The 16,508-nt window shown below is 34.6% G+C and overlaps 1 protein-coding gene across 5 annotated transcripts; it reads right to left on the reverse strand.

Moving 5' to 3' along the window:
* Positions 1–834: 834 nt before the first annotated feature.
* Positions 835–12,430, reverse strand: LOC125200873 (probable ubiquitin-like-specific protease 2B). Of its 5 annotated transcripts, none has more exons than XM_048098685.1 (18): positions 12,275–12,430; positions 11,358–11,500; positions 10,899–11,089; positions 10,739–10,808; positions 10,552–10,598; positions 9,654–9,842; positions 9,255–9,336; positions 7,732–7,849; positions 6,786–6,851; positions 5,841–5,972; positions 5,256–5,456; positions 5,092–5,147; positions 4,901–4,991; positions 4,552–4,642; positions 3,390–3,509; positions 2,211–2,639; positions 1,604–1,832; positions 835–1,494 (listed from the first exon to the last, which is right to left on the reverse strand). In XM_048098685.1, exons 1-18 carry the CDS (start codon positions 12,403–12,405, stop codon positions 1,109–1,111), a joined length of 2,772 nt encoding a protein of 923 aa, XP_047954642.1. In that variant the 5' UTR covers positions 12,406–12,430; the 3' UTR covers positions 835–1,108. The 5 variants fall into 5 exon arrangements, with proteins under 5 accessions (XP_047954642.1, XP_047954638.1, XP_047954639.1 ...); XM_048098681.1 differs by having other exon boundaries at positions 1,604–1,847; XM_048098682.1 differs by having other exon boundaries at positions 10,739–10,817.
* Positions 12,431–16,508: the final 4,078 nt, after the last annotated feature.

Genomic DNA, 16,508 nt, shown 5'->3' on the forward strand with positions numbered 1-16,508 from the left:
TCACATTTTATTATAAAACTAATATAAAATAGTAGGACCCACATTCCACTATCTTTTTTCACCAACTTTTCTTCACATTTCTTAAAATCCGTGCCGAACTCAATCGAAACTCCTAAAGTGGGACGGAAGGAGTAACAATCAAATACTTCCAAAATATACAACAGAAAATAATTAGTAGACTAGTATTTTTAATGGAGAGAAAGTGATAAGTTGTGAAATTCAAAAATTGTTGGTTTGCCAAAAGTAAAGGACTATGTTGTTACCCCTCTTGCATGTCAGACACATTAGGACAATGTATAAATATGGGTGGCGTATATTGTTGACTTCACCCTCAAATATTTACTTAGCTCATCATCCAATAATTCAAATCATATGGTTCAGATATATACTAGCTTCCCCGTGAAGAAAATTTCATACCAAATATCCAAAGACATTGAATTTTTTATTTATTTTTATTTAAGAAAAAGATGCTTCATCGTTCTTCAGACAAGTTCAATATCAAGAGATGAATTTTATCTATAAATAAACGTCTGATTGAATAATTAAAAATATGCTATGCCAAACTTTCAAATGTATTGTTAAAAAATCTCTACTTTTTTTACTTCATTCATCATCCCAATAAGAATAAAATTTCGTAGAAGAGTAATCCCATATATTGCCACAAGAAAACAGTTTAATTTTGTGTATATGTGCACGTGAACACATAGACAACTATTCTTTCGTCGTTACTTGAATAAGTAAATATTTATTCGAATCACTTCATTCGAAAAGTTAGATAATGTGTGTCAAATACACGAACTACATGGTAAGTGTGTTTTCTTGCAAATAATTACATTCACAAACGAATGAAAATCGAAGTCCTAGATTAATGTAACTTTTACTGAACACGAGGCCTTAATTTGTTTCAAACACCTCAAATCAACGATTTCCCAAAAGTGTATACTACTACTTTATGATCCGTGAGAAAGTTTAAGAATGAAATTTCAATCCAATTTTCCCACTTATAATCTACATATTTCATACAAAACGACGGCCACAAAAGCTCCCAAAGCATCTATGGCTGTGGAAGACAAACTAACAGAAAAATATTTGAGTTTAGCACTATACCTTACAAATTAAGGTCCTTCGACAGATTGTCATTAAGCTCTTCTCCATCACCACTCGGGCTGATTCGCATCCTTTTTGCAGCATGCTGCTCTTCCGCTGATACTGAAACCCATTCTCGCCCGACACCATCATTACCCTGCTCAGCTGACCCGGGCGAAGAGTTAGAGTGCGGCAGGGGTGGGTCGACTTGATTGTTGGGGTAGCGAATTAGATCTGGGCTTTCACACTCAACAGCATTCAACCTGTCACCAGACTCAAATACATCTGGGAGGGTGTGATTGTGCGACTGGTTAGCTTCTTGGCGGTGCTCTGAGAAATTCTCCATGAAAAATGAATTGCCGTTTGGGGCTCTGATGTCGGCAAGACCATCGCCATTAAGCAGTGCTCCTGTAGACAAGAAAACCAAAACAATCAAGCCATATACTATACACCTACCTCTCTGTATGTCATCTATGTGTATGAGGCTAACTACTTCACTAAAGTCCCGAATATTTACCAGAGTCACGGCATGATGCCACTGGAATTGAGTCGGCATCCACTGGTGTGGGTTGGTAAGCCACTGGAATTGAGTCGGCATCCACTGGTGTGGGTTGGTAAACTGCCTCTGGTCTATAATCTTCGGATTGGTAGGGAAACATAGTTGCTTCTGGGGTGACATCATCTGGATGCTGGAAGATTTGTTTGGCTAACTCTGTGGTCGCAAAACACGTAGCTTTCACTTCTGCCTGTTGATAGACATACTTACGAATGAAATTCATCAGCAAAGAACATGCAACAAATACAACAGCAGTTACCAGCAGAAAATAAAGGGGAAACACCAAGGCATGATTCATCTTTTAATTGTCAAACAGGTAGCTATCCCAAGTGTCAGACCCATAATTGCATTCAATCGATGACTGGCTCCAAAGTAAGGGCATTACCATAAAGAATACACACACACACACACACACACACACACACAATATGCATAAACCTCTCAAGATTATGAGTAGCATTACAATTATGTAGATAATAAAGAGCCATATTAATGATACCATCCATTATAATTAACCGTTGAGTAACAAAACCAAAGGGCATCCGAAGAATAAGGATATCTGAAGTACCTCTGGAAAAGAAGCAGGGCTTTTAAGCTCAAACATAGATGCTTTGCTTTCTAAAGCTTCCCATGGTGCATCAACAAAAGATTCTGGAGTAGATTCTTGCTTAAACAACTCCTTTAAAACCAATCCTGAAGTTTTGGTACATTGGGTGCTTCTTGCAGATGAAGTAGGCAGTAAAGTCAGCTCAATTCCCTGGCCAACCTCACATAGCGAGCTCTCAGGAAATCCATCCAAAGGAGGGGGAGATTTTACGGCAAACTGAATGGCATTGTCAAAGCCATGAGTGTCGTTCAGATCTTCAGGGGAGTGCATACCACTCCCACCAGATGCCAGGCATTCTTCAGATTTGGAGTCAAGCAAACCACTAATTAATGTTTCAATATGAGTTCTTTTGATGGTGGGTTCAGCAGGAGGAAACCAATCTTCCTGGAGCTAAAAACACAGACATAGGGTCACATAACCATTAAAATTTATATGTTTTCTAGGTCACAGACAAGATAACAAAATATATAAAATAAAATATCCTCATTTCTTAACAAAATGCTGATAGAGAGGCCAAGTTATGTACACCTTCCCTCTCCCAAGTGGTTTTATTAAGTTTAAGGTAGTGTGTATTGTGAGTGGAGAAAAGGTCTCACTTTGTTAGGTAGAGTGCGTTGAGTGGAGAATTGCTGTGCCATGTGTGGTAAATTTGTAAATAGGTGGAGCAAATCAGGTTTGAAAACTAAGGATGTGTAGTGAGGTAGTGTAAAAATATTTTAGTGTGCATATACTTGGGGGGCACTTCCCAAAATGGTAATTTGTGCATATAGCCATATACTTGGGGAACGGAGGGAACATTTCTGATGGAGAGAAGAGACTTCATTTATTCTGAGGTAGTGTAAAAAAAATTTAGTGTGCATATACTTGGGGGGACTTCCCAAAATGGTAATGTGTGCTGTGTGCATATACTTGGGGAACAGAGGGAACATTTCTGATGGAGAGTGCAGACTTCATTTATTCTGAAATATTTTTGAGATAGTGCATACTCAAAGCCAGGTACACAACATGCAGTTCAAAGACGCCCCATAGCAGCTGAACAGCACATAGGTAGCCTCCCAAGCCGCAATTTGCAATATTCATAAATTGAATGCATCAGGTAAGATGTAGTACGTTTGATATAGGACATAACAGGGTACTTACAAAGTTAAGGGATGGTGTGATCTTGTAGATATTGAAGTTAGCGGGAACTTCCTCGAGAAAGAGCTCTACATAGTGAAGCAAGAAAAGTCCACAATCAAATGAATTTTGTTGCTGCGGTACCTGCAGATTCCAGCAACTGGATTGGATGATCATATCGCCCAAAGATAACACATAAGATCCTATTTCCAAAATAAGATGTGCGCAAATGCCATCCTAAATTACTGATGATCAATCAAAGAAACATGGCGAAAGAAGCTAGTAAGCCCATCAACGCTTAGAAAACTAGTCTCTACAAATTATTTATTCTTGGATTGAGGCTAATAGATGTTCTATGAGAATAAAGTCAATAACAGCATATCTTCAAGCTCTCCAGGCTTCTAATTACACTTGAAACAAGACGCAGCTTATATAGATGAAGATTAAATTAAACAACAAGTAGAGAATACATAAAGGCGGGGGGCCTAAAGGAAGGTCATGAAAGATAGAGTGAAGATTATCATTAGACATGATCATCTTTTAGCAAGTGAACTAAGAAATGAGATACTCATATTCAAAGTATTGAGAATGGAGAAATTTAAAAAATTTGGTCATCCTGCAGAGTATGAATTCACCGCAGGTTGGAAGGACACTGTAACTAGGACAATTGACCCAAACCTCACTTTTAGATATCTCCAATTTAGCCCTACAAGACATTAAGAACACTTGCTAGGGGAAGTACAGTGACAAGTGCTGAATAGCACTACGCACCATGGATTCAATCGAAGAAAGATATGAAGGAAAATGGTCATTTTTCATGCCTTCAAATGAAGATAAGGCAGCTCGCAATCTGCAAACATGATGTCACATATCTTCCCCATTGAGATTAGCAAATGATGCATAATGGCCGTGCTCAACTTCTAAACAGAAAATCCATATTAAGTAAAAAAATATCTGGGGAAGATAAAGACCCCCCAGCATGCTCCACGACACCACATGAAAGTAGAGAACAATCGTCTTACATGTTCACTTTCTATTAAGAAGCAAAAAACAATAATATTCACTAAATCGATTCTAAATACCCAGACCCAAAGGAGGTCGCTTAATACGTTTGTAGATACTTTATATATTCTACATGCTTTTAAACATTGTATGCTCGTATACGCAGGTCATATTTCATATATACCTCAAGTGGTACGAATTTTAAGTTTCTGAATTTGGAATGAAGATCTTCACATGTTCCTTTTTGCCTTTCTTTCCACTCCTCCCATAAATAACTGCCAATTCAAGTTACGGGTGAAAATCCAAACACATTAGCAAACAATGACGCAGGAAGAAAAAGCAAAAAAGATGAAGAAAAGTGAACCAAATATGGTTAATATTTGTTTATTGCCTTATACTGGTAACACTATACAATTTTCAGAATTGTGCATGCTTCAATTGTATATGTTGATTGGGATACTGAAATGAAAACCCACAATCTCTCACACTTTCTGAGAGAAACAAAGGCACATAGAACATAAGTAACAATATACCTTTGCATGAGATCTTTAAGACCAGAATGAGTTCCTCTCAAAGAATCCATATGCAATATACAAGGCACTCTTCCCGACTCGTCATCCCGGTCTGAATTGCGGAAATACCATAAAAGAAAACAAAAAAAAAGTAATGAAATCAGTAAGTTGAAACTATGTTATGTATGGTGTCCAGGTTGTGAAGAACTTGCCTTTATAGCTCACAACTTCGCCAAAGAAACAAATTACAATAAGACTCCAATGGAGACTGCCACATCATTGTACTGTAAGTCACCACTCTCAAAGCCTTGATACTAGAAGTTAAGCTAGGACAATCTACCAAAATCTCAACTAGGGTTTATGTTTAGTTTCTTACTTGTAGTTGACAGGAATCAAAATGAAATCCTTTTCTAGTAAATTTACTTTTCTTGTCCATTTACGAACACGCTGGAAAGCTGCCCTGCCATCAAAAGCACTGGATGGATCTTTGTCCATGTCAGCCAGCTTTCGAAAGAAGAAACTATTGAAGAAATGGAACTTAGTTCTCTCATCCACATTTTGTCTAGTTTTCAAATATCTGTCAAATCAAGAGACTTACTGTGAGCAGAGTTCAAACAACCAACAAACAAGAAACAAACTATGACTCAAAAAGATCTATAAGCTATTTTTGCAAAGGGCTACATACTTCAGAAAAAGGTGCAAAAGGAGTAATATTTTTCTACTTTTCCTTTTTAGTCAACCTCAAGCTAATGTAGTTAAACTTTGTAAGTATCAATTATGATGTTATATACATCGGTAGGTATAGTCATAACAAATTATTACTGAAATCCCCTTCTTACTACTTAACCAAAAAAAAGAATACAAAAATGATAAATTCCTCATATCTCCAAAGCCATATACAGCTTGATGTGCGCAGGAGAATGCTAGTGAAAAATAATTTTACATTTGTATGCAAACTTACTTAATGTAGAAGTCTATGATTGTATCATTAACAAATGTATCTGGTTGTAGCAGATCTACGTCTCTCTTACTTATGGAAACAGCATCAGGGTCACCTTTTGGATAAATCACTTCTTCAAAAGGCCTTTCAAATCTGAAACGTTTGAAAGTAGCTTAGTTCAGATAGCAATCAGGCAAAAAATATAATTTGTTTGAAAACTATTTCTTTTGCAGCTTTCTCAAGTTGCAGCATGATGGATGCTTCTTAAACATACAATTATCCATTCCAATAGAGCAGGGCCTAAAACATCTCCTCATCAATCTTTATAATTTTGCATAAAACTGAGTAGAAATTTTTAGTGCCTGCATGTAAAATCTACATAAGGTACCCAAACACAGTATCTGGTTGATTCTCAAGTAAGAACAAACTATTCTCAATCTTTCAATTCAATTACGTAATATCTTATTCAACTGCTTCCTCAACTTAATGCTGAGAGGAACAAATGTGAAAAAGACTGGCATCTAATAGGTCACAGGAATCAGTAGGAATATGATACTTCCATGTCCAATTTTATACTTGACACATTTCCAGTTCGATCCCATACTACGAAAAGGCAACTTTTACAAACTAACATTTATACAGAAATTAGAAGTTGGAAATTTTTCAGTGATAAACAACATATATACATAGGCATGGCAATATGATAAAATTCAACGATTCTCTGAAACCAAACAACAAGGCCTCTGACCAAATCATCAGTTGATTATATGACTCAATCAGTGGTTAATGTTTAAACAGTGTCTGTGGGTTAAGGGCCCGATGACAAAATAATGACCGAAGAGGTCATTGAAACAATAGTTTGGAAAACAGGAGAACAGAAAGCATACAGTTGTAAGTCCTTGGAACAGATAATAGCATTTATAAAAGTACACAACTCAAGCAATTCCCAGGCACAATTACACTCACTTGGGAAAGTAGCTTCTCGTGAGCATCCAATCTTCCCTTCCTCTCAAAGAAGAATCCACTCCAGTGCTTCAAAAGAAACCAAGTACGCACCAATGATCAACAATAGGATAATAACATTTCAAGATATGTGGTCGAACCTTAAAGATCTAAAACAGAGGTTCACACAGTTACCTTTGGTAAAGTTTAACTGCTACAGTTTTTTGCTATGTCATTCCCATCAAATACAAAACAAAGAAGCTAAACTACATGAAAGGAGGAAAAATCTAGAGATTTGAACTAGTGGTAATTTTCATCCTACTTACCAAAGAAATTCATATAAATGTTGATGTCATAGTATTTAGAATATAACATAGTCATGCAATACTTTTATAACTTTCCAGTATCACTCTGTTTGCCTTGCTTAAAGTCGGACTAACAAAATTACATGAAAGATTGCAAATTGCTTCATGATATAAATGTAAGGCAATAAACTGCATCCATAACACATGGCCTGATTTATTATTCAATTCTCAGACAATTTCAGCAAAGTATAACAAGAAAGTCGAAACACATTATGCCAGATCCTAAGTGCAAGATTTAATTAACAAGAGGACAAAAATCTTATAACTCGTACCATATCTAATAATGGAATACTAAGTCTACCTAAATTAAATTAGGTTAGGTTCTTTTAGATTCAATTATATTTATTACAATTTTAGACGAGTTTATCAGTAACAAATACATGCACCCGAAAGCTCCCCCCTCCAGTGAAAATGTCACAGAATCAACTAAACCAAATGTTATATAACAATAACATCAATCTTGAAATATCAAGCACAGCTCATAACACAAGCTATTTATTTACAGAATCACGTGTGTCAACGAAAGGAAAGGGAATCCCTGGCGTCTGTCATATGCATAACTTTGAAAGTTTTCTTATAGCTAATATAGGTGCTTAAATACTCACTCAAGTAGGACATTCCAAAGTGCCTTATATCTGTCATCCAGAGATTCAATTGCTTCAAGTTTCTGGTACCAGTTAGGATCAACAGCTGGAAATTGCAACTCTTGGACTCTTGATACAGCTGAGAGAGCAACAGATTTGAGATCCATCAGTAGCAGACAAGCAGCAACACAAGAATTCTCTCAGAGATCATAATTCTATAACTCAATAATAGTATATAGCAATTAGATAAGAGACCAATAAACTTATAATTCTTGAAGGAGATGGCGAAGCAATTAGCACTTTTTCTACAGGGTAGAAATGCTTCTGTGTATCTTATCCGCTGCAACTTCAATACTTCACTAAATATTACAGCTGTCAGCTAGAAAACTGATTTAACAGTTAATATATTAATGCTTGCAAGTATGTCTTAACAGTTCATTCTGACACTTCTCACTTGCCTGGTCTGGCCTCCTATGGATATCATATGACCAATATGGTATATTACAAGTCTTTAGAGCTCACTTTGACCCATACTCAGTCCAGAGCATATTATAAGAAACATCTCAACAACCATGCTTCAGATAAAAAGCATCCAGAATATTTTTTCGTACCACTAAGGGAATTATACACATACACAATGAACAACTATCTGTTGTTGCCCGTAGGGTATATGCAATCTGAAGAAAAAACCTGTTTTTCCTAAGTCTCTTCTGGTGTGTATGTAGCATTTGTATAATCTTCCTTTTTTCTACAACGATATAGTGTTTGTTTTTAATTCCCCTAGTTAACCTAGTTCCTTCACAAGTCACTTTAAATCAGTTTACACACCACATTGATCTATAAGAATCAAAACTCAGTAGCGATAATCTAACTTTATAAACTTAGGGGCAATTAAAATGTCACCTACTATGACCCTTGTTTTCCTCAACTCAATGTGTTGCATTATTGATCTTTTCCCTGGACTTGTTAGATTCCTTGATTTTTGACAGAGGGAAAGTTTGTTTGAAGTGGGTTCAAACTCCCGATGAGTATAAACCAACTTTCAGATAAACATGTATATAAGACTAAAATGTAAGAAACTAACACTGAAATAATTCAAGTTTTCACTTTTCACTGTTGCATCGTAGGACCAAGTTCTGCTTAACATACTGAAAAAGAAATGGCTCCATTATGAGCAAGTTTGGATAGCAGTAACAATTTGTTATGACACAAGGTAATGCACCAAACCATGGATGCGTAAGTCATTTATGTAATGAAAATTAGCAATGGTAATTAAACTATAGCTTGCAGCCATTTTAACCGAACCTTATAACTTTGTGTCTTCGTATAAAATTTGATGCTAGATAAAGCAAAAACTTGAAACTAAACAAATCCAAACCTCTGGTTTCCACAGGCTGCTGTATCATACAATATGAGTTAAAAACACATAACACATTCAGCGTAATAAATAGTGTGCTATCAGCATAAAACTGTATATCTCTTAAAACTGCAACAGTAATCTCGTAATATGAGTACAGCAGTAAAAGTAAACTGAGTCAACCAACCTGAAGCATTGTGGACATCATCAGATTCAACTTGTGCTACATCTTTTGCAAAGAAATATATATTGATTGTACCAGCCTCAATCTGAATAAAGGTAATTTTTTATGTCAATTTCAACATCGTATTATAGTACTCCCTTCGTTCCAGTTGAGGCATTTCTTTTGGACACGGGATTTAAGAAATTGATGTGTTAAAGGTTAAAGTGGAGAAAGCAAAGTAAGAGAGGGAATAAAGTAAGAGAGATGAATTGATAGTAAAGTATGACAGAAAATAAAATTTTTGCCAAAAAAAGAAATAACTCAACTACCTTAAGACAGCCCAAAAAGGAATACGACTCAACTACCTTGGGACAAAGGGAGTATATGAAGAGCATAAAAATAAATCTAGCATGCTTTACTTACCTGAGCACTCCACTGAGACTCTATTTTGACAATATCATCAATTTCCATATGAATATGAAAATCTTCATGGATGGTTCTGCTTCTAGCTTCAACATAACTTTTAGAGAAGCTTACCACAGAATCCATATATTGTGAACCCCGGTAATCCAGATAATCAGCATAGAAATCAATTCCCTCCCTCTCACCATCCTGCCATATAGAAAGACTAGTTCTTCAGCATGCTGCCAATCTCGATGTAAGAACTATACTAATTGTGTTGAGCTGCACTCAATCAATCAAAATAATCCATCTCCTAAGCATATGGTAGATAGAACCAAATGAAACATTATAATGTACAACATCACATTAGCAGTACCACCTATAATGGAACTACTATTTTTTTCTTTATAGGAAACAATATAAACTTATTAGAGATTTAGAAATGGTGACAGTCTTCTAGTTAACCATATGATTCCAATCTTGACCTATATCTAGATTTTATGTATTTTTCTTAAAAGACCTTGAATTATTTATGATGTATCAGTATCACCCTCCAAGAAACTCCAACCTTAACCTTATCACAAACCTCCTATAAGGATTCCTCCATCTTCAAAATATCACTTAATTCCTTTAACACTCTATGCCATTGTTAAAAAGGGAAAAGTAGCAATGTAAAGGGACTTTAACACTACTTATGAAGCTACACTGTGAAGTAGTTTACATTCTACTTTCTTGACAAAATAAAGAGAATTTAAACTCCTCGTTAAATGTTTTTCTTTAGCAACTTTATCAGTTATCACACAGGTACATAAAAGTCAAAGGCGGGATGCAAATACAAGATATATTGTTTATGACTCAGGAAATATAAAGGTATGAAAAGAATATACAGGTGGGTCTATAGTGTACAATAAATACTTACCAAATCCCCACCATCGAAACAGTCAGGTGATGGTCCATCAGAAGAAGCTGATGCAATTGAACAAATATAGTAAGTAAAGGCTTTTACAAAATCTCATATTTAAACCAAACTGCATCGTTTCTAAATCAAAAACAAAAGGCAGAGAGTAAGTAAAGCAAGAATATAAACAAGGTTTGTTGATTCAGACCATTATTATCATATGGTGATCTTTGATCCATGCTGTTAATGGCATCTGAAGCCAAGCAAACAGACTTAACCTGCACATTCTTTGGATAGAGATAATGTGGAATCAGGAGGCACATTTTTTAGGCCAAGACAGAGCTAATAAATGGCTAAAACATCAGTACATTGCATGAAGACGCTGGAAATGAATCATTTGAATGATCCTCTAGAGGGGCACCGGGGCTTGAGCCATATTCCACATTGGAAGAAATAATTCCGGATTCAACTTCTTTAATTGCGGCAGCTTGTCCAAGGCTAACAAAATCATTTTGTAGAACAGGGCTTAGTTCTGGCGTCTTCGCATCATAATTTTCCGCTGCAATAATAGTCATGATCCAAAATATTACACTGTTAGGATGCATGCATGGGGACATTATAAAAGAAAGAAAACCACTCTCTTATTGTTAGCCAGGCATTTTCATTTTATGGCCTTGATCATACATAGCAAATTTGGTATATTTTAATCAAGAGTCCTTTCCACAATTTTTTGGAGTTCTACAGTTCTATGAAGTATAATTCTTCCCAGTGGAAGGTTCATCATCCACACTCATGACAGATGACCATACTAGTTGATGGTGTCTTACCATTAAGGGCCCGAGGACACCCAAACTCGGGAGTAAATTTTCTGACGGTCATTTCTGTCAGCTCATCTTCTTCTTTGAAGTCAAACACGTCGAGAGATTTGCTTGGACTCTTCATTCCTTTTGATTCTGTCAAGATCTCATGTCTACAGATCAAGAATTCACTGTGTCAAGCATAAGGTTTTCTGACCATTTACAATAAGAGAGATGGGTAGGTTTTATTTATAGAAGAGAGAAAGGAATCCGGGAATTTCAGGGCAAAGAATGATCATGAGACAGAGGTGGCACTTTGGCATCAATAATAACCTTACCTCATCCAACTAAATTATGAAATTCCAGTAACCGCAGCCTACTTTCAGATTTTCTTAAGCAATAATAGCCTCCTCTAACTAAATCCTCCATAAGAATCATATACAGTTATTGAAACATATTTGGAGACCTTCAGTGACATATCACACTAAAGCTCACAGTCATACCCGTATATTTTCACGATTGACAATTCCTAGTCACCGCTGATGCACCTTATAGATTTTATCCATGTTTTGTGAGGTTGTTGCAGTTGATTCCGCCATTAACGGCAAAAACAAGTACGGAAGCTAATTGAGCTAATATCCATCGACGCAATTAGAAATATAGCATATCATAAAATAGTAACAATAGCTTTAATACGAATACACGATGCTGAAACTCCACCAATTAACAAAAGGGGAAAACACCAAAAAAGCTGACCGATTCACAAGTTTACAACAATTCAAAAAGCTAGTCACTGAAAACACAAATTCGCGCATGATTCATTCACTAGAACCGGAAACCCTTGCAGGTGTGGCATAAATTAGGGCGGGAGTGGGATAGGTTCGGATCATTGACCCCCCAAAGCTGGGTAAGGGGCGTCCAATTTGAGAATTACGAAGAAGAAGTACCTTGAGAAAGCGGCGAGAGGTAGGCGGCGAGTGTTACCGCAGCCGGTAGGGTTTGGTCGACGGCGATCTCCGGTTTTGCAAATTGAGTTTCCTTGTTTGCCGTTGCAATTTAATTTCCTCGTCTCTCTCATGGTTTGGTGCAGTAAATAGAAATTACTTTTACCGGAACAACACCTCAGTCACGAGAGTCAATATCACAAACATACAGTTACATGTGTTGGGCGTATAATTTCCAGAATGTGAAAATGAGTTATTAATATTTTCTAATTTTTTACTGTTATATTGTTAATTTATTTTGAAATGGCTAACTACAATTAAACGATAGATATGGGATCATTAAATCAAGGCACAAAATCATTCAACTACAAGTATCAATACACTATCCAAAAAAATATCAATTTATGAGTATTAATGTCAATTAGTAACAAATATTCTACTTTAAATATATATAACTATTTTGATTTAAATATTTTTTCGCACAACAAATATCAAATCAAAGATAATTTTATAAAGATTCCAACGAGATCCTACATGCATATGATTCGATGTCAAAATTTGATAATATTTTCATGAATTTGGATATAGTTCGTGAAGCAGTTTATATCAATACAACTTGCTGTGTCAATATAATAATGCATGGATAATGTCAATATGAACTGTATTAACATTTTCATATATTCGTGTTGACATATTTAATACACTATATTGACATAATATTCCTAAATCCTAAACTTGGTACTTATTCTATCCTTTTAATATTAGAAATTGAAAAATGAAATTACACATGACAATTTATAGACCATTAGAGCTCTAAATTCCTATGATTTTTAATTAGTCGTATTTAGCAATTAAGGGGTGAGTTAGCAATTGATCACACCAGAATATTTACACAACTCATACAAACGATTATACATTTATTTTATATTTTTATGCAAAACTTTTCTTCTTATTTATTTTAATACGTTTCGTTATTTATGTTTAGCCAAGATGTATCATATTCTAATGCTTATAGCACCATAATCCAAAATCAAGACCAAATCTCCACCCTTAGATTTTAAAATGAGTGGATGAGATTAAATCTTACGAATCTCAATAAATAGTAAACAAAATATCAACAAAAGGGTAATATCGTCATTATGTTATCATATGATAATTTTCGTGAATGTTTTTTTATATCAACATAGTGTATTACAAATGTCAAGAATATGACATAAGAATATCAACACTAGTACAAGAAAATATCAACACATATTTATTGAGATTTTTACATGGTTTTATTGAGATTTTTTGATGTATTTGTTGATAAAAATCTGGTTATCAACATTTACGAAAACTAAAATAAAAAATATCAAATTTCATCATCCGAACGTCGTCGGAACATATGCAATTGAGATCTCGTTGGAATCCTTATAAAATTATCTTTAATTTGATATATTTTTTTGCGAAAAAATAATTTAAAATTGAGAGAGTTACGTAAATTTAAAATTTTAAGATGATGTTAATGGAAGAGAATTGACATTAATACCCTCTAATTTTATTTATTAATTTTCTTAATTAAAAATATAATCTATGTGGCATTATTTCAACCACTAGATCTTCTAATCTAAGAGCATCTCCAATGGTCGGCTAGCGACCGGCTAGCCGATTCGCAGCACTGGCCGATCGGCTAGCCGAACCATTGGAGGCGGCCAGCGGGAAATCGGCTAAAATTTCGGCGTGGGCTGGCCGATCGCGACGCGCTGGCCGATGCGCAGGCCGGCATTGTGGCGTGCCGATCGGTCAGTGCTATTTTTTAATTTTTTTTAATTCTTTTTTTAAAAAAAATTTAATTCTTTTTTTTTTTTTTTTAATTTTTGAAAAACTATATAAACGCGATTTTCTCTATCTCTAAATTTCTGTACAAGAGCAACATCTAGCGATGGACAACAACAACTAGCCAAATACAAAATTAAGACCTAAAACAGAAACATGTCATACTAACATTTTTTAATGTATTCTTTTAATAAATTAGTGAGGAGTAGAGTGAGGCGGTGGCTCGTGTGTGGAGCCCGGATTTTGTTTTTATTATGTAATTTTTTTATTTTTAGTTAATGTACTTTTTTTTATTTAAATAAAATTAATGAATTTTCTCGTATATGTCTCGTAAATTTAATTCGGTAATTTAATCGTAATTTTAATTCCGTAGATGTAGTATATTTTGAATTATTTTTATTGCGGCTGGCCTATGGCTGGCCTAAATCTGATGTGGCAGGTGGATTTTTAGTGCTACTGACGTGGTAGGGAGAGAGAGTGGCTGGTCTATGCATGGCTGGCCTATTTGTATTGGAGATGCTCTAATGGCTAAGATGTAGTCTTAGTTTGGGATTGCTAATTAGTTATCAATTGATCACTCCCCTGGCCAAGATATTGTATCTCTTTGCCTATATAAAGTATAAAATTTTTTATAACTATTTTATTGTATTTGTACAAAATGATATAGTATTATTATTTTTATATTTGTGCAAAACAAATTTGTCGTTGTATCATGTTTTGTAGTACATCATGTTAGTAAAAATTAACGTCCAAACGCATAACAAAATGTATTAAATTGAAATATATATAAATGCAAATTCAAACATTTTTTATAAAATATAAATTGTGTAATTATCTCCACTTCACTATACTACTATAGTTTAAATATATGAAATTAAACTTAATACTACTATAGTTTATAGTGATATTGTGGCTAACATTTACTTCTTCTCCACTTCACTATAGTCTACAGTTCACATATTTTATAAAAGATAAAATAAAGTGAATACAAAATGATAATTTTATTTGTATATTAATTTTATAATAAAAAATATAAATAAGATGTAATGGTTACAGCTGCAATTACAATAACTTAAACTAATTTCTGATATCATGTCGACATTGAAATCCGATCTTAGGGGGGTGATGTAGATGTAGTTCTATATTAATTAGTTCTTTATATTGTTTTTTATATATAAATTAGGGTTTTATAAATTTCTTAAATCGTTCAATCAAAATGGTCTGATGTCCACATCCGAAAATTTTGGATAATTGAATACCAAAAATTTAATTTTTCGGATTTTGGATCAGTATCTGGTAATGACAATTTTGAATTATTGGCAAATTACCCAAATTTTCTAGTATTTTTTTTAAAAAAATTAGTAACAAATTATGTATTTATTTTGACATTTAAAAATTTGAAGTAATTAAATATACTTTTGCTTACATGATTTCATTTTAGTTAATAATCCCTCCGTCTGTCATTAGGAGTCTCATTTCTTGGCGTCACGGGTTTTATGAAATGTTAAGAAAAGTAGGTAGAAAAAGTTAGTGGAATATAGTTCTCACTTTTATATTAGTTTTAAATGAAATTCGGGTAGAAGGAGTTAGTGGAATGTGAGACACTATTAACATTTATAGTAAAAGTGAACCAGGACTCCTATTCGCACACAGACTAAAATGGAAAAACGGGAATCCTATTCGCGACAAAGAGAGTAGTTAGCATATTAGTGTTTAGTGATTTAGGGAGTTAGAGTATACCACAAAATTCATACCACCTTCCTCCCCTCTTTGCTCTCTTGCCCTGTGCCTCCCTCTGCCGCCCTTTACTTATGAATTTTGTATTTCTCAGTAATTATTTTATCTTAAATACTACTTTAAATTTGTATTTCTAAAAGTTCGTGGTTAATTTAAAAACAAATCAAAATCACAATTGGGACTAAATACCCGATTTTTTGGAACTGGATATCCGAGTCGCGTAATCGGGTGCCCGAAATCTGATTTGGGTTGGTTATTGTGTATTAGTTTTTGGGAATTTCGGTATCGAATACCTGAAACTTTCGAATCTGGTATCCGCAGATACCCGATTTTGTGTTAATCTTAAATTAGTGTTTTTGTAAAGGCTCCATTATGATGGACAAAAATCAAACGTTTTTATTGATAACATTTTTGTGACTTTATATCTCTTAAGTTCTCTACTAATTTTCAATTCATCAAGACTTTATCTGGCTAACAAACGAACTTTCACACTTTATTATGGCATCAATCATTCCATCTACGACTTATCAACTTGTTCATTCATCCCGTTTGTGACGTTACTTATCCATTCGTATCAATCTTCCGCCACATTCTTCGAGATTCTCTGTCATTCTTCATAAAATTTCTTTTCTTGTATCGAAAGAGTAATCTGTTTGTCAAAAACTTCAATGTGCTCATCGGCGCC

Source organism: Salvia hispanica, chromosome 1, assembly GCF_023119035.1.
Source record: "Salvia hispanica cultivar TCC Black 2014 chromosome 1, UniMelb_Shisp_WGS_1.0, whole genome shotgun sequence".
NCBI classification, from domain to species: Eukaryota; Viridiplantae; Streptophyta; class Magnoliopsida; order Lamiales; family Lamiaceae; genus Salvia; species Salvia hispanica.

What these genes read in the sequence shown, in the direction of transcription:
- LOC125200873 (XM_048098680.1), bottom strand. Translation starts at nt 12,405, where the DNA reads ATGAGAGAGACGAGGAAATTAAATTGCAACGGCAAACAAGGAAACTCA. An exon ending in TTGATTCCTGTCAACTACAA is followed by an intron (nt 5,148 to 5,255) that starts GTAAGAAACTAA and finishes ATGATGTGGCAG; the next exon opens with TCTCCATTGGAGTCTTATTG. An exon ending in GGCATCATGCCGTGACTCTG is followed by an intron (nt 1,495 to 1,603) that starts GTAAATATTCGG and finishes TCTTGTCTACAG; the next exon opens with GAGCACTGCTTAATGGCGAT.